General features: G+C 36.6%; 1 protein-coding gene and 1 long non-coding RNA gene across 2 annotated transcripts; one reads left to right on the forward strand and one right to left on the reverse strand.

Moving 5' to 3' along the window:
• The first annotated feature begins 15226 nt into the window (after positions 1-15226).
• LOC147556411 (E3 ubiquitin-protein ligase UPL5-like) lies at positions 15227-17645 on the forward strand. Its single transcript, XM_086663458.1, has 2 exons — positions 15227-16837; positions 16941-17645. Exons 1-2 carry the CDS (start codon positions 15373-15375, stop codon positions 17609-17611), a joined length of 2136 nt encoding a protein of 711 aa, XP_086519584.1. The 5' UTR covers positions 15227-15372; the 3' UTR covers positions 17612-17645.
• Positions 17646-17967: 322 nt separating this feature from the next.
• Positions 17968-18688, reverse strand: LOC147556412 (uncharacterized). Its single transcript, XR_015234998.1, has 3 exons — positions 18622-18688; positions 18427-18534; positions 17968-18349 (listed from the first exon to the last, which is right to left on the reverse strand). It is a non-coding gene; the product is annotated as an uncharacterized LOC147556412 (long non-coding RNA).
• Between the last annotated feature and the right edge of the window lie 4717 nt (positions 18689-23405).

Genomic DNA, 23405 nt, shown 5'->3' on the forward strand with positions numbered 1-23405 from the left:
AAAAAGTTGTTTGTTGAGAATACTAGTGTTGTTTTGTTATGAAAAAAGTGAAAAAAAAAAGAAAAAAAAAAAGAAAGTGAAAGAAAAAGAAAAAAGAAAAAAAAAAAAGAATTGAGTTTATGGGTTATTTGTGTTTTTTTTTATGTGTAATTGTTGTGAGAAATAATGTGTTCAAAGCAAAAGCTAAGTTTAGAAGTTGTTTGAGCGTTCGTCTTATTGAAGACGTCGACATTCTCGGGATCTCATCACTTCCATCTCATTACTTGTATCCGTTGACCTTTAGGAAACATTGTTAGAGGGTAGATTGGGTGAGAAGGGTGAGTGAGCTTCCCCATTCCGTTTTAGTGGTTATTTCCATTCTTTAGAGATCATTTCGTTCTAAAACTTGTTATCCTCATTTGTTTTGTATGTGTTGAGTTTCTCTTTATTCCATGCTCACACATTAGAGTGAACCGTATTATCTATTTTTGAGTGATTTCATGTTTAAGAGTGTATAACCGTGAGGCTAAAGTCGAGGCGAAATGTACTAAGATAGGAATCGAGGTTTTGCAACTTTAGACTTAGATGATGCTCATTATGATTGGACGCTTACATTTTAGGATGAGATTACTAGTGAGGAGACTTTTAACATTTATATGCGTTTATCGATTTTGATTCGCTTGTTTAGCATGCTTGAGTGTGTCATTAATTGTCATTATCTTATTTACATCGATGTTGAACTCTTTTATGTCTTTGAAATCTTGAATTTTGTGGGTATATTCACTGGAAACCCTCACGAGACGACACTCGTCCACTAGGGGTAACCTAGGGGTTTAACGGCTTGTTGCATACGCTAAATGCAACCGGGATTCCTCCGAAAGTGAGTTAGGATTTTACTTTATTGTTTTGTTTTGTTTATTTGCTCGAGGACTAGCAAATTCTAAGTTTGGGGATGTTTGATGTGGCGTTAAAATGCCACATTTGGATACTTTAACTTTGATGAGTTAGTTCTTTTCGTGTTTTATTTCTAATTATTTATAAGTTTTTCTTGGTAGGTACCTCATTTGGAGTTTGACTCTTAATTCGGAATAAAACGGAGCGTTTGTCACATTTTCATCTCATGTGGGAACCGTAAGGAAATAGCACCAGGGGTATTCGGGTCATTTTGGTGAAAAATCAGAGGTTAAATGGCAAGTTGAGTCAATGGTGAGTCCGACGGCGAAAACGGAAGTCGAATCGGAGTTCGGACCGGAAAATTATGGAAGAAAGAAACCGAGGATATTTTAATCTTTTCTGAGAATTAGATGTGTAGAGAAAATGATGAAGGCACTCTCTGGTTCTAGATGAACCTCAAAGGCAAGCCCAAAGCCCAAAGAAGAATGAACAAAATGGAAATCTTATGAGCACCCTTTAAAAGCCCAAATCAAAATAGACTTAAGACCAAGTCAAACTGAGTGGACCAAGTGAAGGTGGTCCTAGGTTCTAATTGACAAGTCTGACTTTGGTTTTAATAATCAAGGAGTTAGGGTTTTGGGGAGATCTCCATTAGGTATTTTAGAAAAAGCTAGAGAGAGAGAGAGGGAGGAGAAACCGCCGGCCATAGCTTGGCCGGCCGGGAAAACAACCAGCAGCTTCACGGGTGAGAAGAAGAGGTCGGAACATCAGCTTTTCTACTCGGGACAGCCATTGAAGGCGCCGGAAGAAGCAGCTCGGGCATCATTGAAGGCAGCTCGGCCTCTCATCTTGGTTTGACAGCAGCTAGCTGGAACAACTTAGCAGCTCGGGCAGTCGGGCTCCTCTTGGCAGCAGGTCAGACCTCCATTAGAGCAGCTCCAAAATTTGCACTTACTGCAGCTCGGGTTCACCATTAGATTTGCTCGGAACAGCAGCTTGAGAGGAGTCTACAGCAGTTCGGGACGCGTCTGCAGCAGCTCGGGGCAGTAGATGCTTGGCCGGAAAGCTTGAATCTGGCCGGATTAGTTTGTGGTGCTTCCGGCCATTATTTTGGCCGGAAAGTTTAGGGTTTTTACTGTCCATTCCATTGATTTGATGCTCCTTGTGTTTGATTGAGTTTTTGAGTTAATACATCTAGAGAGAGAAAGCTTAAGTGAAGCTTTCATGGTGGATTTTTCTTAAGGAAGAAGATGATACTGGCTGATAAGGGGAGGTCAAGTTCTGCTGAGAGGACACCCATTGTATACTGTTAAGAGGACCCCTGCATTCTGTTACAGGGAGATCGGCAGCACTTCAACACATATATTTCCCGTCGATCTTAGTCTCGCGCCTCATCGGAATAGGGAGATTCTCACCTTAACTCGTGTCTTTCTTTGTCTTCTTCCCATTTATTATTTGTATCGCCATGTCTAGCTAGCTTTTGTAGTCAGATACTCGTGAAACATTTTTGATGTGACAAAAGAGTTTTATTACTTTTAATGATAAATCTTCCGGGTTTTTAGACCATTCATGGTCTGGAATCTGAGTTAAACCAAGAGTTCGTTGACCCATCCAAGTAAATGGATGAAGTTAACTAACTTTTTATGCTTATAGATCATTAGTACTAGTCACTATCGACTTTGTGGATCGAAGTATCCCTCTCATTCGATTCTTGCTCGACTCTTCCCGAATCTCTCACCTTTAGTTTAGTTAGCCTTATTTGTTTATTTATTTGAAATCAATCCAAAAACCCAACTTATTATCTTTTTGTTTTTAGTCTGAGTTAGTGACTGACACTTAAACCGGTGGCTAGACTCTCTCGATATCTGAATTACCTCTCTATCCTTGAGGATCGATCCCGGTCTTACCGGGTTATTACTTGACGCCCGTATACTTGCGGGTGGAGACCTTTTAGGGTAACCTTTTAGGCCCATCAAGAGGGCTCTGTCAGGGTTGTCCTTTAAGTCCGTATTTGTTTATATAGTGCTTTGAAACTCTCACAAGACTGGTTTCTCAGGCAGAACGTTGTGGGCATTATAGTGGGATTAAAGTGAACAGATTTGCTCCAAGTATTAGTCATCTGATGATTGCAGATGACTTGTTTTTCTTTGGGAAAGCTTCAGATTATAATGTGGAGCAATTGAAGGTGGTATTAGACTTGTAGGCAGAATGTTCGGGATAATTAATAAATTTCAAAAAGTCGTCGATTCAGTTTAGTACTAACTGTGGGTTGGAAAGAAGAGATAGGGTCTTAAATTTATTGGGTGTAAAGGAGATGAAGAAGGATGAGGTTTATTTGGGAAATTATTTATTGAAGCCGAAACACAAGATAGCCTCTTATGATTTTATTCTAAAGAAGATAGAAAATAAATTAATGGGATGGAAGAGGAACTCACTCTCACATGCGGGACGAACGATTCTACTTAAGAGTGAGCTTGCTTCAATCCCGATTTATTTTCTTTCAACGAATATTGTGCCGAAAGGAGTTGTAGAAAGAATAGAGCGTTGTCAAAGAAATTTTTGGTGGGGACATAGTGAAAAGAAGGAGAAATTATATTTCATGAGTTGGGAAAAAATGAAAGCTGGCCAAAAAGATGGTGGTTTGGGTATTAGAGATGTGGGAATGGTGAATAAATCGTTGGTGGGCAAGTTAACTTAGATGTTTTTAACACAATCAGAAGCGTTGTGGGTAAAATTACTAAAAGCTAAATATCTCAAAACCGATAATTTTTGGGATTATAGAGAAAAACCAGGTGCTACAACTACGTGGAAAGGGATATTGGAGATGAGGAAATTTGTGAAGGAAGAGGCGTGTTTTTCGGTTGGGAATGGAAATTGTATTCGTATATGGGATGATCCATGGATACCAAGTCTAAGGGGGTTCAAGCCGGGCAAGAAAGAAGAAGGTATTGACCTTACCAATTTATTTCTTGTGAAGGACCTTATTGATGAGAATGGGGGTTGGAAGAAGATGGTTATAGAAGACAAATTTGATGAATTGTCGGCCAAGGCAATCTGTGAGATCCCACTTTCGAAAATAAATAAGAAGGATGAGTTGATTTGGATACATACATTAAACGGTGACTTTACTACAAAATCTTTATATACTTCCTTAGTAAAAGAGAAGCCTACATCGTGTAGAAGAGTTGAATTAGAAAATGGGTTATCATGGAGAAAATTATGGAAGAAGTTCAATGTGGTGCCGAGAGTTAAAATGTTTGTATGGAGATTACTTCAAAATACATTACCAACAAAGGTACGAATACTAAAATACAATAATGAAGTTTCCAGCATATGTGCTATTTGTGAGGAGGAAGAAGAAGATGATGATCACCTATTCAGATTATGTAAGAAGGCAAGGGAAATGTGGACGAGCTATCCCTTAAATTTACGAGTTGAAGGGGAAGAAAATTTTAAACAATTAATCTGCCGTTGGATGGGAAACAATGAAGAAGAGGAAGTAGTTATTGAGTATCGATTATATGTTATTTGGTGCTTATGGAAAGCAAGAAATGCTCGTGTCTTTAATGGAGTACAACCAGATGTGTACAAAATAATAAAAGAGGCTTCTACTATGCAAGCAGACTACTCGGTTGGGAGAGTAAATAGTGAAGAGCAGGTGAGTATACAAGTGGAGAAAGAAATGCAATACTGGAAACCACCGTCACCGGATTATCTAAAAATCAACTTCGACGGAGCGTTTTCGAATGATAAGGGAGGTGCAGCTGCTGTGTGCAGAAATGAGGAAGGTAAGTTCGTTATGGCTTTGATGAGGAAATTCAAATCTTCATCGGCAATGGAGACCGAAGCTATTGCAGCTCAGTTGGCAGTACAACGTGCTCTATCTATGCCAGAATATGAGTATATACTAGAAGGAGATGCATTGACAATCATAAAAACTTGTTCGAAGGATAGGGAGGTTATCCCATGGAAGATTAAACCAATTGTTATGGAAATTGTCGAGGGTCTTGCAAGGTTACAAAATACTTCGTTTAATTTTTGCTATCGTGAGGCAAATAAGGTAGCTCATATCTTAGCAAAATCTGCCTATACGAATGTTTCAAATCAAAGTACGGAAATCTATGAGATTCCAAATTCTATTGTAAGTCAGTTGGAGACAGATTGTTCCAACATGAATTCAAACTCAAGTACTTAATAAATTGAGGTATTAACCTCCTTTCACCAAAAAAAAAATTAAAAGTTTTATTTCTTTCTTTAAAAAGGAGATTTAAAGAAAGAATAATTTGAACCATGCAAAATTATTGTTATCAGTTAAGATTTATCTCTCTGCAAATTTTTATTATTTCCTTAAACAAGTGGGAGTAGGAATGAGATTTAAAAGCATTCGTAATCATATATGGATAAAACTTCATTAATCCACTTAATAGAAGGGAAATCAGCGTAGGTGTAAATGAGACTAATATCTACCATCGGATCGTGAAGACATCAACAACATGTACCGTTAGATGATGAAGACTTAACATAATATTATTTATATATCTTTCAAATATATTGTTTTATATTGTATTTATAAAAGATATATTATAATATTGAGAGGATATCTTAATTAGTCTTCTTACCTAATAGAGCGATAGTGAGACTCTATATATATTTCGGTTGTAATCAACAATTTTTATGGAATAAGAATTATCTCTTCTCTCTAATTCTATCATGGTATCAGAGCTAGGCGCACACGTGCTCCATGCCACCCGAAAAAAAAAAAACACGTTTTAGGCTAACCACGCCACACATGAGGGGGCGTGTGAGAATAATCCCACATGGGAGAAGGGGTAACTAGCAACCAAAAATATAATGTCTAGGTCCTCTCTACTCATAGCCAATTGATTTTGAGTTGGATGACCACAAACTTATCATGGTATCAGAGCCTAAAAAATCTAACGAGTAATGAATTAGATCCTAGTGAGCTTCCGCAAAACCGGCGGCGGTAGCCAATATCAATGACTACCGTCCGCCGGAGTATTGTCTATTAATTTATTTTTTTTACTTATTTCTAAATTTGTGTTTCCTATCAATCATTTAGCTTAGAAAAAGAATAATAAACTTCTTGATCTATAATTGTTCCTACTTTTCCATAGTAGAAGAATGTTTAAGATCTAAAGGAGATAAAGAGAGAATGAGTTCTTGATGTCTTACATTACAAAGTTACTCCTTCCTTACAAGTGTCAACAATTTGATCTCATTTGTCAACTAAGTTCATCAAGATTTATAAACATCAAAACCTTGATTACTCCTAACTACCTTTTATCTTTCATTTCTCAAATCTCTCACTTTTTAGTTTACCTTCCTGTTCTCTAGAGGATGCGTGAATTCAATTTTCAATGATTATATCTTAATCGAGGTAAATTAAATCAAATTCTTCTAAATTTTTCTTTCTTTTCAATCTCATTACAGTAATTGGCTTCTATTCTACAGTATAATTTTCTTGGATCTTAATATTCTCTCTTTTATTAATCCATATAACTCTATCTCTTTCGTGGAGTTTTCATCGACCCCACTGCTTTCTTGCTGAAATCCTCTTTCTTTCTCATTTTCTCAAAAAAAATAGAGTTTGACAAATCCATATAACTCTATTCTTTTTTTTGGGGGGGGCGGGGGGGGGGGGGGGGGGGGGGGGGGGGGGGGTTACAGACCTCATTGCTTTCTCGCTGAAATCCCGTTTCTTTCTCATTTTCTCAAAAAAAAAAAAAGAGTTTGACTAAGATTTTCTGAACTCAAGGGCTGCCTCATATTTTCTATTTTTTTCTTCTAATTTGATTTTCTTTCTAACAACAAAGGGAAAAATTGTGTTAAAAAAAAGAAGTTGATCTGACTCTGGTTTCCCACTTCTTATGTCATGGGTATATAAAAATACCGCATCCACTATTTTGAAAAAAAACTGAAAGGGGTTTAAAGGCCATAGATAAAGTTTGAAGAGGACTTGACAAATTACAAGAAGTATAATTTATATGGCAAGCTAAACAAGTCTAACGACCAGCTTAGCTTGAGGGGGAATGTAAATGAGACTAATATCTACCATCGGATTGTGAAGACATCAGCGACATGTACCGTTAGATGATGAAGACTTAACATGATATTATTTATATATCTTTCAAATATATTGTTTTATATTGTATTTATAAAAGATATATTTTAATATTGAGAGGATATCTTAATTAGTCTTCTTACCTAATAGAGCGATAGTGAGACTCTATATATATTTCGGTTGTAATCAACAATTTTTATGGAATAAGAATTATCTCTTCTCTCTAATTCTATCATGGTATCAGAGCAAGGCCCGCACGTGCTCCATGCCACCCCAAAACAAAACACGTGTTAGGCTAACCACGCCACACGTGAGGGGGCGTGTGAGAATAGTCCCACATGGGAGAAGGGGTAACTAGCAACCAAAAAATATAATGTCTAGATCCTCTCCACTCATAGCCAATTGGTTTTGAGTTGGATGACCACAAACTTATCATGGTATAAGAGCCTAAAAACTCTAAGAAGTATTGAATTAGATCCTAGTGAGCTTCCGCAAAACCGGCGGCGGTAGCCAATATCAATGACTACCGTCCGCCGGAGTATTGTCTATTAATTTTTTTTTTACTTATTTCTAAATTTGTGTTTCCTTTCAATCACTTAGCTTGGAAAAAGAATAATAAACTTCTTGATCTATAATTGTTCCTACTTTTCCATAGTAGAAGAATGTTTAAGATCTAAAGGAGATAAAGAGAGAATGAGTTCTTGATGTCTTACATTACAAAGTTACTCCTTCCTTGTAAGTTTCAACAATTTGATCTCATTTGTCAACTAAGTTCATCAAGATTTATAAACATCAAAACCTTGATTACTCCTAACTACCTTTTATCTTTCATTTCTCAAATCTCTCACTTTTTTGTTTACCTTCCTGTTCTCTAGAGGATGCGTGAATTCAATTTTCAATTATTATATCTTAATCGAGGTAAATTAAATCAAATTCTTCTAAATTTTTCTTTCTTTTCAATCTCATTACAGTAATTGGCTTCTATTCTACAGTATAATTTTCTTGGATCTTAATATTCTCTCTTTTATTAATCCATATAACTCTATCTCTTTCGTGGAGTTTTCAACGACCTCACTGCTTTCTTGCTGAAGTCCTCTCTCTTTCTCATTTTCTCAAAAAAATAGAGTTTGACTAATCTATATAACTCTATTCTCTCGTGGGGTTTTCACAGACCTCATTGCTTTCTCGCTGAAATCCTGTTTCTTTCTCATTTTCTTAAAAAAAAAGAGTTTGACTAAGATTTTCTGAACTCAAGGGCCGCCTCATATTTTCTATTTTTTTCTTCTAATTTGATTTTCTTTCTAACAACAAAGGGAAAAATTGTGTTAAAAAAAAAAGAAGTTGATCTGACTCTGGTTTCCCACTTCTTCTGTCATGGGTATATAAAAACACAGCATCCACTATTTTGAAAAAAAAACTGAAAGGGGTTTAAAGGCCATAGATAAAGTTTGAAGAGGACTTGACAAATTGCAAGAAGTATAATTTATATGGCAAGCTAAACAAGTCTAACGACCAGCTTAGCTTGAGGGGGAATGTAAATGAGACTAATATCTACCATCGGATCGTGAAGACATCAGCAACATGTACCGTTAGATGATGAAGACTTGACATGATATTATTTATATATCTTTCAAATATATTGTTTTATATTGTATTTATAAAAGATATATTGTAATATTGAGAGGATATCTTAATAGTCTTCTTACCTAATAGAGCGATAGTGAGACTCTATATATATTTCGATTGTAATCAACAATTGTTATGGAATAAGAATTATCTTTTCTCTCTAATTCAGAACTTGTTTCGGGTGAATTTTATTTACTATACTAGTAAAAATTTGAATGTCATGCAGCATTTAGTTGAGCTAAATGATGGGAACATAATCTGCGTAAATTTTGTTAACTACATAATCAAGAGACATGTATATAGTTGTATTCAATTATCTTACGGTTTGACAAGTTTCTTTTTTTGTTGAAAGGTGGAATTACATTAAGCAACAAGAGTATTATTACAATACATATGAACTAAAAAGTAAGGAACATTTTTCCAGTTTTTCAATCTATACTTCTTGCGAGCCCATTTCGCGAGTTTGTCAGCTTGAACGTTTAGTGATCTTTTCGTGTGAATGAATTTGATATTGTCCAATCTCTTTTTGATGTCTTTGATTCTTTGGATGTGGATCTTCGATTGCCACTGAATTTTATGCCTCGGGTTCTTCAAGTGCTTTATAAGATTGATATTGTCGCTTTCTATCACAATAGATTTTGGGTTGTTTTCCTCTGCCCATTTGATTCTGTTGAGGATTTCTATAGCTTCACTTTCTTCACTGTTTCACGCGCGCGATGAAGTTACTTTAGCCTCCATAAAATTAGAATGAGTGTTGTGTACAATGAGACTAGTACCTATATTGGTGTTAATATTAATAAAAGATGCATCCACATATATTTTCAAGAAAGGAGTGATAGGAGGTTGCCATTTCTCAGTTGTATCAAGTATTGGGTTTTTAGGTGCTATATTGGTTTTCGGGAATGCCATAATCATATTTATTACCGATCTAGTATTATTAATTGAGTGCTGGAAGCAATGGTCACATCTGGTTTTCCAAATGTACCATAGTATGGTGACAAAGTGGATATCGTTTGTCGTGCAACTGCTTTGGTTTTGATCCTGCCAAGAGAAGATCCAATCTGCTAAAGAGTAGATGTTAGTAGAAATGATATTAAAGTAAAACCAAAATTTTTTCGCTAATGGACAATGTATTAGTGCATGTTCAATGGTTTCAATTTCCGAGCAGTTTGAGCAATTGCAGTTGTTTCCGACATACTTACCTATCCTGTCGCGGACTGGTAGCGCTTTCGTGCAAATCTTTCAAATGAAGAGTTTTATTCGAGGGATAGTGGGGAGAGACCAGATGAAGTTCCAGTTAAGAGGAAGATCAGATGGAGATTGATTAGTTATGCTAAGATGATGGTACATAGATTTAACATTGAAATTACCTAATTCTGTAAGAGTCCATTTCATTTGATCGGGACCATCATTATGCAGGGGAATGGTGTGGATGAGATTCTGGGTTGTGATGGGCCTAGAAAGTTTTCTAAATAGGTCACCACCCGCAAGTATACGGACATCAAGTAATAGTTCCGGTAAGACCGGGTCGATCCGTAGGGACTAAGTCAATCTATATATTCTGACTCCTATAACTAATTCGGATTTTCTTCAGGTTTTGATTTTGTGATGAAATAATAAAGTTACTAAACTACTTAAATAATGAATAAGTAAATAATCAAGAAACTTGTAGAGGAAACAACCTAGAGTTTCGGAATCCCACTTAATATGTAGGTATTATGACCTAATAACTCAAATCTTTTTTATAACTCAAGAATTGGTAGCCACTTGCTCCAACCTCGGAATATTATATTTGTTAAGACCTAATAAACAACTTGTACGTTAAATCCAACACATTCACACAAGAAACTTAACTATTAGCTATCAAACCCTAAGCATGAACCATTAAAGACTTTAAGTCTAAATATGAAACATCAAAATTTAAGAATAACTAATGAAAGAGATATCATGAGTCAAGTGTGAGGAATTTAAACTTGGTAACATTAAAACTCATTCGAGATGTTGTGTTAAAGAGGCCACATACTCATACATAATCAAGATTTCATCCTAACTCTAAGTAATAAGATTAGCTACACATAACTAAAGAGATCATAATCATGGTGGGATAAATGAGAAATAATAACATTAAAGAAAGAAAAAGAATCGGAGAAGAAAACACCTTTTTTCTCGCAAATTTCCCTCTGTGGAGCCAAACAGACCCTTAGGGAAAATAATTTTCTCGTCTTCCCGGAAACGATTTCCTGGTGAGAAAATTATTTTCGTTCTCTGGTTTTTTCTCTCTCTCTACTGTTTTCTCTTTCTTTCTCTCTCTAAACTTTCTCTTTACCTCTATAATAAACACAGAAGCTCTCTCTCTCTCTCTCTCTAACAGTAAAGAAAGAAGAAGAAAATATGAGTTTTAATGGAGTTATAAAATTAATTCAATTTCTCTCTCTCTATAAATCAGCAGCTCTCTCTCTCTAACTTTTTCAACATAAACCCCTCTTTCTCACAAAGAGAAAGTCAGCGAGTTCGTCAGATATGTACGAGGGGCACCGAAGCTTGAATATACGTGAGTACCAAATCATGTACCCAGGAAAATGCCAAGCGTCGTCCTCAATGGCCCGAAAGTGTACCACCAGAATATCTTACCGTCCATCTTCTGTTGTGCGAACCAAGCCACGTGTTGATGAAAGCTTTAAGTTTGGTCAACTAATTTTGACTCCCAACTTTGACTTGGTCGAGTTTGCTCATAAGAACTCCGATTTGACTTCCGTTTTCACCACTGGGTTCGTCTTCGACTCTAGTTTCCTCCGAGTATCATCAATTCACCAGACTACCATAATCTCCAAATGACCAAAATGCCCCCAAAGGTGTCTTTCTCCCGATTTTTATTCGTTTTTCACTCTCAACTTCTTAGAAAACACCTGTGTAAGAAAAACCAGCAAATCATAACAGTAACCGCTCGAAATGGACTAACTAACCCGAGTTAAGAGATTCAGATAGGACAGTTTCATGTCTCATCAGGTTGGTTCATCGAAAGTAACGCGGAGAATCTCATCATTCCACTGATAGTTGGTGATAAGGTGGAAAACTTTGGTAAGAGTTGAGTTGTTGGAGTTAGGAATGGAGCTGGTAGTACCTGGGATTCAGCTGTGAGTCCAGAGGTTAATGTTTTCGCCCTAGTGTACTTCCCATGTAATAAGATGATCGATGTTGTCATAATTTCTTTTGATGACTTTTCAGTTCCACGAATGGTGGGATTTTGCTGGCCCAAGAGCATTATAGTTAGGGAAATATTTGGCTTTCAAGAATTGGACCCAAAGTGCTTCAGGGTCGGATTTAAGGCGCCAAGCCAGTTTGCTAAGGAGGGCAGTGTTGTCTAGATGAGGACCATGGATACCTAGCCATCCATGTTTCTTAGGAAGATAGATATATGACCAAGCTTTGGTGCATACACCTTTGGACTTTCCCCACCAGAAGGACTCTTGCGATGAATAGTAACTTATTTATAAAATGCTACGGGATACAATCTAATGGGATACATCCCTTCTTATGGGATATCACGAAGGGATGTATCCACCCAAGCCAACGGGTATTGTACCCATTTGGTTCATATTTGAAATCGCCCAAGATTCCCCCACCATTTCAAAAAAAATTTCTCTTATGGATTTGAACCTTCACATAGTGCAAACAACTCAAAGCTTTATTAAAAATCTTGTACATACAAGACAAAAAAGAAAAAAAATTAAATAACACAAAACAACTATGCCATTATCGTAGAAACTTGTACATACATGATAGGTATCTTATTGATTTGAACCTTCACTTAGTGCAAACAACTCAAAGCTTTGTCAGAATGCTATGATGAACGTGTCTTGAACCAAAATCCTATAGCGATAAACTCTAGTCATCGCATGTGAAATTAACCGTCTCGCACTTAAATATTGGAAGTTGAATAGAAAGTAATTGTGATCGAAAAGGTAATTTTGTATTATGCACAAGGGTCCATATATAATTCACGTTAGAGTTTGAATATATTTACAAATATAAAAAGAAATTATTCAGGAAATTTATCTCAGATTTCTTTCCTTATGTCTTCATACATCTCGAATTTCTTTCTCTACGTCTTAATACGCCAATGTCCCCCCTCCACCCCCCCCCCTCCCCCCCTCCCTGCAAGTTGGAGCAGGTGAAGAAATTTGACTCAAACCCAACTTGGAAAGAAGACGTTGAAATTGATCAGAACCAAGAAGTTTGGTGAAGATATTAACACTTGATCAACACAACGCAGTTATTGAGTTTGAATGAGAAATATGGAAATGGTTCTCGAATAGAAATGCAGAGATCTTGAAATAGGTATTTCAACAATTAGAACTCTAGATTAAGAGAAGCAAGGGCATAGTATTCTGCTGAAAGAGATGTCCTTCGACCAAGGTGACAATGCGAGCAATTTGGAGTTCTGGGGCGGGTTTAAAGCCATTACTGGTCTGGCCAAGGAATGGCCGACCACACTAATAGGGCCGGCTTGACCTAACCCATTAGGGCATAAGGGTGGCCGACCACACTTAATAGAAAGGAGTTTCTATTTTATTAAAATCCTAAGTCTGTTTATATTTTGGTCTTTTTAGGAATCCTAATTAGGGTTGGACTCTAACTTTAGGGATTCTATATAAGGTCCTTATTAGTAGACAATTTAGTGTGGGAAGTTCTTAAGGAGATTTCTATCTCTACAACATCAAGTCTAAAAGATGAAGAACATCAAGTTGGTTATTCGGTTGTCTCAAGTAGAGGAGCTGCAATTGGATCTCTTGGTCTTCTTATATTCAACTAAATAGTTTGTGGGATTTTAGCGATTCTCACAGACTTAAACGGTTGAATATAAGAAGTCCAAGAGCTCCAAATGTAGCTCCTCTACTTGAGACACCCGGGTAATCAACTTGATCTCCCACCTTCAAGTTAGCTAAAATTTTGCTGCTGGTTAGATGAAGAAAACCTTCTTCGTTAGATTAGATAGATAGTTGGGAACTACTCTCTCTTTCTTTTTCTACTTGATGTTGTAGAGATCGAAATTTCCTTGAGAATTTTTCACACCTAATTCTCTTCTAATAAGTCCCTTATATAGAATCCCAAAAGTTAAAGTCCAACCCTAATTAGGATTCCTAAAAGACCAAAATAGAAGTAGATTTAGGATTAGTCACAAAATAGAAACTAGTATCCCTTATCTCTGGCCGACCACCCTAAGCCCTAATGGGCTAGGTCTGGTTGTGCCCCTTTTAGTGTAGCCTTGAGTGCCCGACCCAAAACCCTTTTGTTCCGGGCCTCTTACTATCTTTCCCTTATCTTTTGCTTGGCCTTTTAGTTATATCTTCCGATCAAATCGACACCCTTTGTTGTAACCCGATATATGATCTGGATGAAGTTAGCCGCGAATTGTCCTGTGATTCGAAGATCGTAGTTGGTTTCTAGCTAAACACTACGATCCCTAAATCGTCCAAACTTGATTATCTTCTTCATCAATTGTCCTATCCGACAAATTTCTCGCGTTGCATCTTCGGTCGCAGGACATATCCTTCAGTCTCCCACTTGTACTTAGAACAAGTGCAATGCTCGAGTCTCGTGTCAATTTGAATCCCATCTGATACGTCATATCTTTGAGACTTTCTTGATTCCAAGTACGACTGTCAACCAAACGATTAAATATTTAATCCGTTTAAGGCTGGCCACGCATTTTCAGTTGCTACTCATCAAGTGGCTTGGAGATACTTTTCCTAATTTAATTAGGATGACTCAATCCACTCCCACTTAGCTTCATGTCTATCATGAATTTCCCAGTGTCCGCCTGTATAACCTCCTTTTACGGCACTGTGTTTGACGGAATTAAAGTCACGCATTCCTTACATAAGATGAGTGGAGTGTTCATATTTTGAGGAATCTCTCCAATCTTGTCAATGAGGGGTATTTGACGTTCATCACTCTTGATGTAGTCGCATGCTGGGTTATCCAGTGTATATTCCCAATCATACACTCTAGCGGAGATCTTCTGAGGTGCGGTTAGAGAGAGAAGGTTCAGTGAGAGAGAAGGTTAGTTATTAAAGCAATGGAAACTGAGATTCGATTGAGAGGGAAGGTGCACTAAGAGACTGAGAGATGGCGTTTAGAGAGAGAAAGATGAGTGCGTGACGTTAGGTTAGTTTTCGTCAAAAGGGCTTGGGTGCTTACGAATTGGCCGGTATCTATAGAGAAAGAAGTTGATGGTATGCTTGCTTATAGTGCCACCTGCTAACAGCAGTTTGGACGGGTGCTTTTAGCAGGCCCCAAGATTAGGAAAAGAAACCGATAACAAAGAAGTGGGTAAAATAGGAAAAGGAATATTTGAAAAGGGGGTGAATGCTGGGTAATGTTGGGGACTACACTGGAGAATTGGACACATCATGGGGGGCTAAAAATGGGAAGGCAGGTAAGAAATAAATGGTAAATTGGTTAGTTACTAAAAGACGACAAGATAAGGAACAGTTGGATCTTCAAATTTAGGAAGTTGCAGTTATTAGGTTATAGGAAGGAAAGGTAAAATAGAAACCTTCTATTTTAAATTTCAGGAAACCACCTACTAAGTAGTACCTTTCCTCTTCATATAAAGAACGACTCACTCACAGTAGACTAGATAGAAACTTTCCATTCAAGTATTTCTTTATAGGAATACAAACGCTTGCTACTACTTCTTGAAGTCCCTTGTGGTTGGTTGATGAAAGATAGAGAGAAGATTTTGGGGTTATAGATAGAATTTTGTTCATCTCTTATCAGAGGGCAAGATGAGATTATTGGACAAGGAAGGGTACTTCTTGCGGAATATTGAAGCAGAGGGAATCGAATTCATACCTGAGGTAGAATTTGCAAACGTTGTCCGCCACTTTGCATCTAAGAAGTGCCACAAGCGAGCAATACGAGTACTGAGAAATTTGACTTTCTCTACTTTACGTCTTATTAACAATCATAGTAATGGCGATGATGAAGATGAATCAATAAGAAATTATGTATTAGCCAATCTTAAAAATTACTTGACCATGATACCTAGAAACCGTAAGAAAAGGGAGCATCTACAAATGTTTTTGTTTTATGGAATGCCCAAGTATCTGGTCGATTTATACAAATCTCCCATCAAATATTATAAAGCCATAGCCGAGGAATCAATTCGTCTCTTTATCTATCCTAATATCCATTCCTACCCTATATACATTCAACACCTATTCGCTAGTATAGCTTTACGGTTCACTGTTCTTCTCCATGATGACAAAACAACAACAACAACAACTTCTGGGTTATACTACTCATGTCGTCAAACTTACATATATTTGTTGAAATCAATTGGGCCTGCAAACACATCACAATTTTTCATGCACGGAACACCAAGGGACTTACTCTTTTACTTTCACCCATTTATAAGGGAGCTCACTCAACAGTTTGTTGTGAATATGAAGTTGGTCAGAGAGTCGTGCTTTTGCAGAGTGCCGTCTTTGTTAAAATCACGATTTGAGAGTGATATCCGTGACTTCTCTGTATTGACGCTCCATATGTGTACGAAAATTGAAGAGTACATGAGATCGAGAGGTTTATCATCATTTCACTCACTTCCTATGGAGGTGCTTGTGGATGTGTGCTATAATGTAACACAACTTTTACCATTTTGGGAAGATCTTAATAAGTTACTTGACAACATTGATCTTGGTCTGACATATATGGACGATGGCATTGAGTATACAAGATGTACTGAATGCGAATTTAATCATGGATGGTCTTATTATCTATCAATTCTCAAGGAATTGAACTTCGTATCTGAACATTATAATCTATTTGGAGAAAAACTCTCATCTTGCTTGAATTCTCACCGAGCTTCAATAAATAAACTTATTATGAATTCAAAAAGAGGCGAAGATCACCAGTGGCTTCTTCAACATAAGAATTTACTAAACAATGAATGTAGAAGATATTTGATCACGATGATATTTCCAAATCAGGTCTCTGATCATCACCCACAGAAGACGAAAGTTCTCATTGACAGTTCAAAGTTATTGGTTGATTCTTTCAAGCATGTTGGGCTTGCAAACCCCATTTTGTTGCGGAATGGAATTATCCCTCAGTTTAAAAATGAGGTAGCACTTGCAGGTCATGGAGTTTTCAAGGGGTGGCTCCTCTTGCTATGCCGACATCTATTCACTCCACAGAGTTCTCTGTTCCTATCATGCCCACATAACCCTCAGAGGATCTATCTTAATCCAGGTATTTATTCAACATTTTGAATTGTTTTTCATGTTTTTAGTCATGTTATACCTTACAACTTCAACATTTTCTATCTTTAATAATTTCACTATCTTGTTTGCAGCAAAAGTGGATCGTCAAAAACTTCAATATTATGGGTTTTGTGGTCGAGTGATTGCTTTAGCATTGATGCACGACGTGCAAATACAAATTGGATTTGATCGATTGTTTCTCTTGCAATTAGCCGGATCTATTGTTACATTGGAAGATATACGCAATGTGGATCCATACATGTACAAAAGCTGCAGAGATATTTTAGAGATGGATTATGAGTTTGTAGATTCAGATGGTTTGGGCTTGACATTTGTTTGGGAAAGTGAAGAAGAAGATGAAGCAGTGTCCAGAAGGAAAATTGTAGAGTTGTGTCCTGGAGGGAAGGAAATGGTTTTGAGTAGTAAAAACAGAGAAGAATATATAAAACTAGTCATCCAACATTGCTTCATGAAGTCAATCGAAGAAAAGGTAAAACTAATTATTCAAGGTCTTGATGATGTTCTAACTCGAAGGTGTCGAAAGATGTTTTTCGAGAGTATAGAGTTAGAAGATCTCGATCACATGTTTTTGGAGAAGAATAGAGAAGACATAAAAAACAACGAATATGTAGGTGTGGATGACAACAGGCCTTCTCCTTTTTCAAAAATAATAGGAACCACATTATCCAAGTCTAGACCGATGTCTATTCGTTCTCCATTAACATGTAAACAACAGTGTAGGAAGTTTCATATATTCTATTGATTAATTGATTTGTAGCCAAGGCTTTATTAATTTATCTGTTAGCATCTTTCTACAGGAATATATATTGTAGGCCCCTGTTTTGAAAGCTTAAGAAAATTCAAATAGGTTGCCATCTTATAACCTCCAGAAGTCATATCCTGGTCAAATGTGAAACAAATAGCAAACTAACATGTCAAATGAGTGTCTCACCATAAATAGCAAATTAACATGTCAAATGAGTGTCTCATCACAAGGCCACACAAAACCTACCTGTAATAACAAGAAAAAGAAACTAGTCATCCATGTGTAGCGATACTCGTATCTGTCTTTTGTCGTTCAACTCAACAATAAGTGACTTGGAATTTAAAACATTTTCAGAATCAACTTAAGTCTTAATCATCAACTTAATTATGATAACACAAATATATAGTACGATTGTTATATCTAACAACCACAAATATTCATAGATTTAATCTAGCTACTTTTGAAATGGAGGTTTTAATTCTTAACACTAAAGTTCAGTCTAACATTATAAAAAAAAAAATCTTTCGCCAGATATTTTTATGGCATATTCTGATCTCTAAGTTCTTCAATTCTGCGCCGGATTTGGTCTCTCGGCCTCTTTAATACTTTTTCCTCTTCGCTTAGTCTCTCATAGAAACTCGGCACACAGTCTTCTGCTTTTCTGAGGTCTTTACGAAGCTTATCTTTTCCGTCTCTCCGACCCGTCCGCAACATTTTGCAGTTCAGTTCATACATCTGCTAATTAGATAAAAGTTTGACGTTATTACAAGGTTAAAATAATAATAACAATAATCATAACCAAAAACTTTTACCCTATCTTCGGCTTCTTCAAGGAGAGATATATTTTTTGTGACCGGGAGTTGTTTGAGTTCGTTTTCTAGTCGCTCAATTTCTTCCGCTACATTCATAGCCATTTCTCACTGTAAAGTTTTTAGTTAGTAATATACATAGAGAGAGAGAGAGAGGGAAAGGTATATACTAACAAAAATAAAAGATGAGAGAGAAACCTGATAAATGGTTTATGTTGGATGGGTTGAAGGGAGCCAAACCCTCTTATATATAAAGTTTTGAAGTAACAGGTCCTTTTCTTCTCTGAAGTTAATTCTAACTAAATACATCATGAATAATATATGCAATAAATCATGAATGTAATATGCAATACATCATGAATCGAATGAGCACTATAAACTCTAACTAAAATATCTTGGGCCTACTATATATATATATATATAAAGACCCGTAGGGCCATCCTAAGGGCCTCAAAGTCCATCTTTTCCTACCTCTAGGTTTTTTATTGCCTAAACTACCAAGGCCGTTCCTGAATTTCCAATGGCCCGAAGCGAGCTTAAATATGGTAGCCCTAGTTAAGAGTCTCAACTATATAAACATGCGTGACCTATGAACCACTACACTATTAGTTGCAGATCATTTTCCATCGCGTTATAATATATATAAATGATTCTAGCTTGATTATAAAGATTATAAAATGAGCTCATTAAAATTTATTTCTCAGATTGAGATAACAAAAGAAAAATAAGATGTATGTACGTAGTTGTTCGAGTTAAATAAACGAAAGTCAATTCAAATGAAAGAAAAACAACTGAATGTGAATAAACAACAAATGTGCCTAAAGAATTATTAAAAAAAATGAGAATTATACTTGATTACTATGAGGTTTTGTCGAGAATCAGGATACCAAGTATTATCATGATTATTTTTTAATTTAGTTTCTAACATTTATTTTTGTATTTCAAGTGTATTTGTGTCTACTGAAAACAAAGTTGCCACCCGTATTTCTATAAGGGAAATTTTCTAGGCAATGCCCAAACTTGTTATAGGCAACGTATTTTCCACTTATGACTTGGTCAATTCAATATGACTTTCTTTAAAAGCAATGCCTACAATGATCAAGTTTTGGGGGTTATCTTCACCCAAGTTATCTTTTTATCTCTCTTCAAAATAAGAAACTAAATCAAGCCCTAGATGTCAAACCCGAATCCCTAATCCCTAGCTTCATCTACACCGTCTAATCACAGTTGGTCTAGGTCAGCCTATAAAAGGGCCCCCATCGTCTTCCATAAGACAAGCTTGACACAAGCACGTCTCACTGAGTTCCCATAACTCGCCCCCGAAAGGTTCAATAAATATTCAATCTTTTACTGCAGAAAGAAATTGCAAAAGTAAAAGATGATCTTAAAAAATTGTCATGTGAAAGATGATGGATTCATCGAAGCCAAATCCACCAACATCGACTCCTCGGAGCAAAGGAGAAAAGCAATGGAGGAACAAGATGAAGGATATATTTCCTCGATCTGAAGGAATGGTATCCTTCCGAAGGAATGTCCTTCGACCAAGATGTCAATGCGTACGATTTGGCGAATAGGATCGTGATGACCTTAGACGGAAGATCATTATTCCGATCGAATTAGGGGTCGTAACGCTTAGCTAGAAGCCAACTACGATCGTCGGATAACTTCGGTAATCCGCGGCTAACATAGACCGGATCCTACAAGAGTTACACATAAGAGTGATGGTTTGAACGGAGAGAAATGACTAGTGAAAGATTGGCAAATAGGTGGATTGGATCTATTCTTAGTAAGTCCAGATGGTTCGGAAGAGTCCGGATAAAAGACAGACATAACCGGGCCTTAAAGGAAGACCCGGGAAGGCTTTAGGAGGGCCAGCCATGTGATGGCCGACCTTAGCAAGGGGCCGCCCATCTTATGGCCAGTTATATCCTTAGTGGGCAGGCCAAGGAAGCCCATAAAGGGGCTATGTTGGCCGGCCACACTAAAGGTACCCTAAAAGGGTGTTTCGTTAAAATACCTTATAATTAGGTTTTAGGAATCTAAGTTTGGGTCAAACACCTATTCTAGGGATTTCTATATAAGGACCTAATTAGACAACCTAAGGGAAAGTAAGAAAGTAAAAGGAGAGAAAACCTAAGCCAACTGAAAAGAAGTTCAGTGTAATTTCTCATAGAGAGAGAGCTGTCTGAAAAAGAGAGAAAAGGAGTTTCTCTCAATTATCTAGTCAAGAAGAAGGAAATCTTCATCTCAACCTTCAAGAAGGTCCTACTTGACTCGAAGGAGGGAGTTCAAGTTATACACTCGGTGTCATCACGAGCCTATAGTGGATAGATGTATTAGATACACACGAAACCCTACAGTGGCATCACGAGCCGTTTGCATGTATTGTCTTTTACTAGAAGAATTAGATTCAAACTTGAATAACTAGATAATAGTGTTTGAATGGAAATTTAAACATGCTTTTGATTAGATCAATCAATGACCTAAAACACTAAAACATTAGTTCTGATTCAAATTTCTCATCACGAACCCACCATATTTATCACACAATAATCCAAGCTCCATCTGTCTCTCTTTCCTTTCCAACTTCTGATTCAAATTTCTTTCCTTCCATTCTCATCACGAACCCACCATATTTATCACACAATAATCCAAGCTCCATCTATCTTTCTTTCCTTTCCAACTTCTGATTCAAATTTCTTTCCTTCTCAAGCTATCCTAGTAACGAGAGCCACAACTAGGGGCCTAAGGAGAAGTCATAGTTTAAACTAGTCGTGCTCAAGCCGACGAAACAACCCTGATAGCGAGAGCTACGACCAGGAGTCAAGGAGAAGTCCCAGTCCAAAATAGCATTGCTCAAGCGAGCAAACCAGTGGTGGTAGCGAGAGCCACGACCAGGGGCCAAGGGGAAGCCCTAGATGAACTTAACACCAGCAATCAACCAAACTGCGAAGAAAATACAAACCAATATACAAGGCTAGTTGAGTTTTTATTTTGCAGAGGGGATTAGTAAGTTAGGCCATGCATAATCAGGATAGGTCTAATTTGAATTTTATGCGCAGGAAAAGACATTCGGAGCAAAGCGTAGCAAGTTAGGAAAAAACATTAGTAAGCTTAGGATTATACTAACAGATTAATATTTTTGCTGTCAATATCTGAAGTATGCATGCAGGAACAAAAAATCAAAAGAAAGAAGAGATTTCACCAAGCAAAAATAAAATTGTTCATTGGTTCAAGAATATTGCTTACAAAAAGACCGTCGAACCCTACAACTGGTGAATGATTACACATCTGAAGAAGAAGAGGAAGAAGAAGTAGAGACAAAGAAGATACATAACAAAAAGGGAAAGACGGAGGGAGCCCAACAATCAAAGTAATTAAAACGATAACGGGAAAACAACAACTTTTATTTACTCTCAAAGGAAGTCTATTACAAAAGAAAAACCAGCACTCACCAAAAGCCATTAAACAAAAGAAAAGGGTAGCCAATACATGGACAACCAATTAACTTTTGCGGACAACTATTTTACGTGGACAACTAGAAAAATTAAAAATTTATATGGACAACCGTGTTTAAGGGGACATCACTCTATTATTTTTCACTCATGTCCTCCAAGAATTAGAGCTTTTATATTAAGTTTTCCCTCTTTTCTTCCATAAACCCTTATTTTATTCTTTTTCTTCATTACCAACAAATTTGTAGAGAGAGAAAATCAATGGAAACGGGTCTTCTTCGTGAACCCTAAAACCCCTTGAAATAAAAAAAAAACCTAGAAAATTGAGTTTGGTACAAAAAAAAAACCCTAGAAAATTGTGTTCGTCGGTTTGAACTCATTGCTACTATTTGTGGTTGCTAAGAATGGCTTCTTTGACTTAGACATTGAAATCATGTGCTGAAATTCAGGAGCCATGAAATATCAATGTCATCCAAATTCAACTTGGTGTTTCATCTTTAATCCAACTAATCTTCTAAGAACCTAAATCTTCATTCAAATTCATCACAACCCATTTGAATCATCCTCAGATGACTCCTCTAGAATAATTCTTCTTCCTTTTCCGTTAATACCAGATCAAGATTTCTTCTTTCTAGCAGTAGAAATAGAGGAAGAAGATGATGAATTTGCAGTGAGTACCATTAGAGCACCAATACCTGAAGCAGTAACAAATGAATTAGCTTTTTTCATTGGAAAGAAGATATAAACATTATGTTGGACACGTCTCTTTTGGAGACTAAGGGTGACCCCACATTCCTAATTTCCCTCTAACTTGGTTTTGACCATCTCACTACCCCCTTCTTCGATGGAAAAGAAGTGGGAGTAGTTACAATAACCGAATGTCCGTAGCCTCCATCAATAATACAACAACTTACGGAGAGGATTGGGGTTAGAAGACTTTCAGAGTTTTATATTGCAGTTCTAATTTCTACTTAATCAACAATGGCTGAAAATATGTAACTTCCGCATATATTTAGAATTCAATTTCCTAACATTTGGTATCAGAGCCTGCCTTTAGCTTTGTTGATTAGTATTTAAAATTATTTATTATTTGTTAAGATATCTAAACCTATGATCTTCAATTATCGTTTAAGTTTAGATATGCGAAATAATATTGTTGAATCATTTTATTTGAAACAAATTTGATTTAAAGGTTCTTTGAAATATATCTCCATACTATAGACTTATATTGGATTTTAAAATCAAATCGATTTGACTAGTAAAACCGATTCTAGAAATGTTTTAGGAACGAAATCTGATGTTATTTTGTGTACATTTAATCGGTTATTACATGCTTAGATGTTGATCAGTTATTGGCGATCCATATTTGAGTAATATCTCGGGTGTTAGAGATATTTTAGTTGAGATTTTAGAATTCATGTTTGACCAAAATAGCAGGAGATATTTTAAGATTGAATAGTTCCGATTGCTCTAACATATAGCATATGGTTCAATTTTCAAAATTGGTTTGACTTAATATAAGCAAAT

This window comes from Eschscholzia californica, unplaced genomic scaffold (genome assembly GCF_041429995.1).
Source record: "Eschscholzia californica isolate CP2 unplaced genomic scaffold, dmEscCali1.0.p SCAF_2, whole genome shotgun sequence".
NCBI classification, from domain to species: domain Eukaryota; kingdom Viridiplantae; phylum Streptophyta; class Magnoliopsida; order Ranunculales; family Papaveraceae; genus Eschscholzia; species Eschscholzia californica.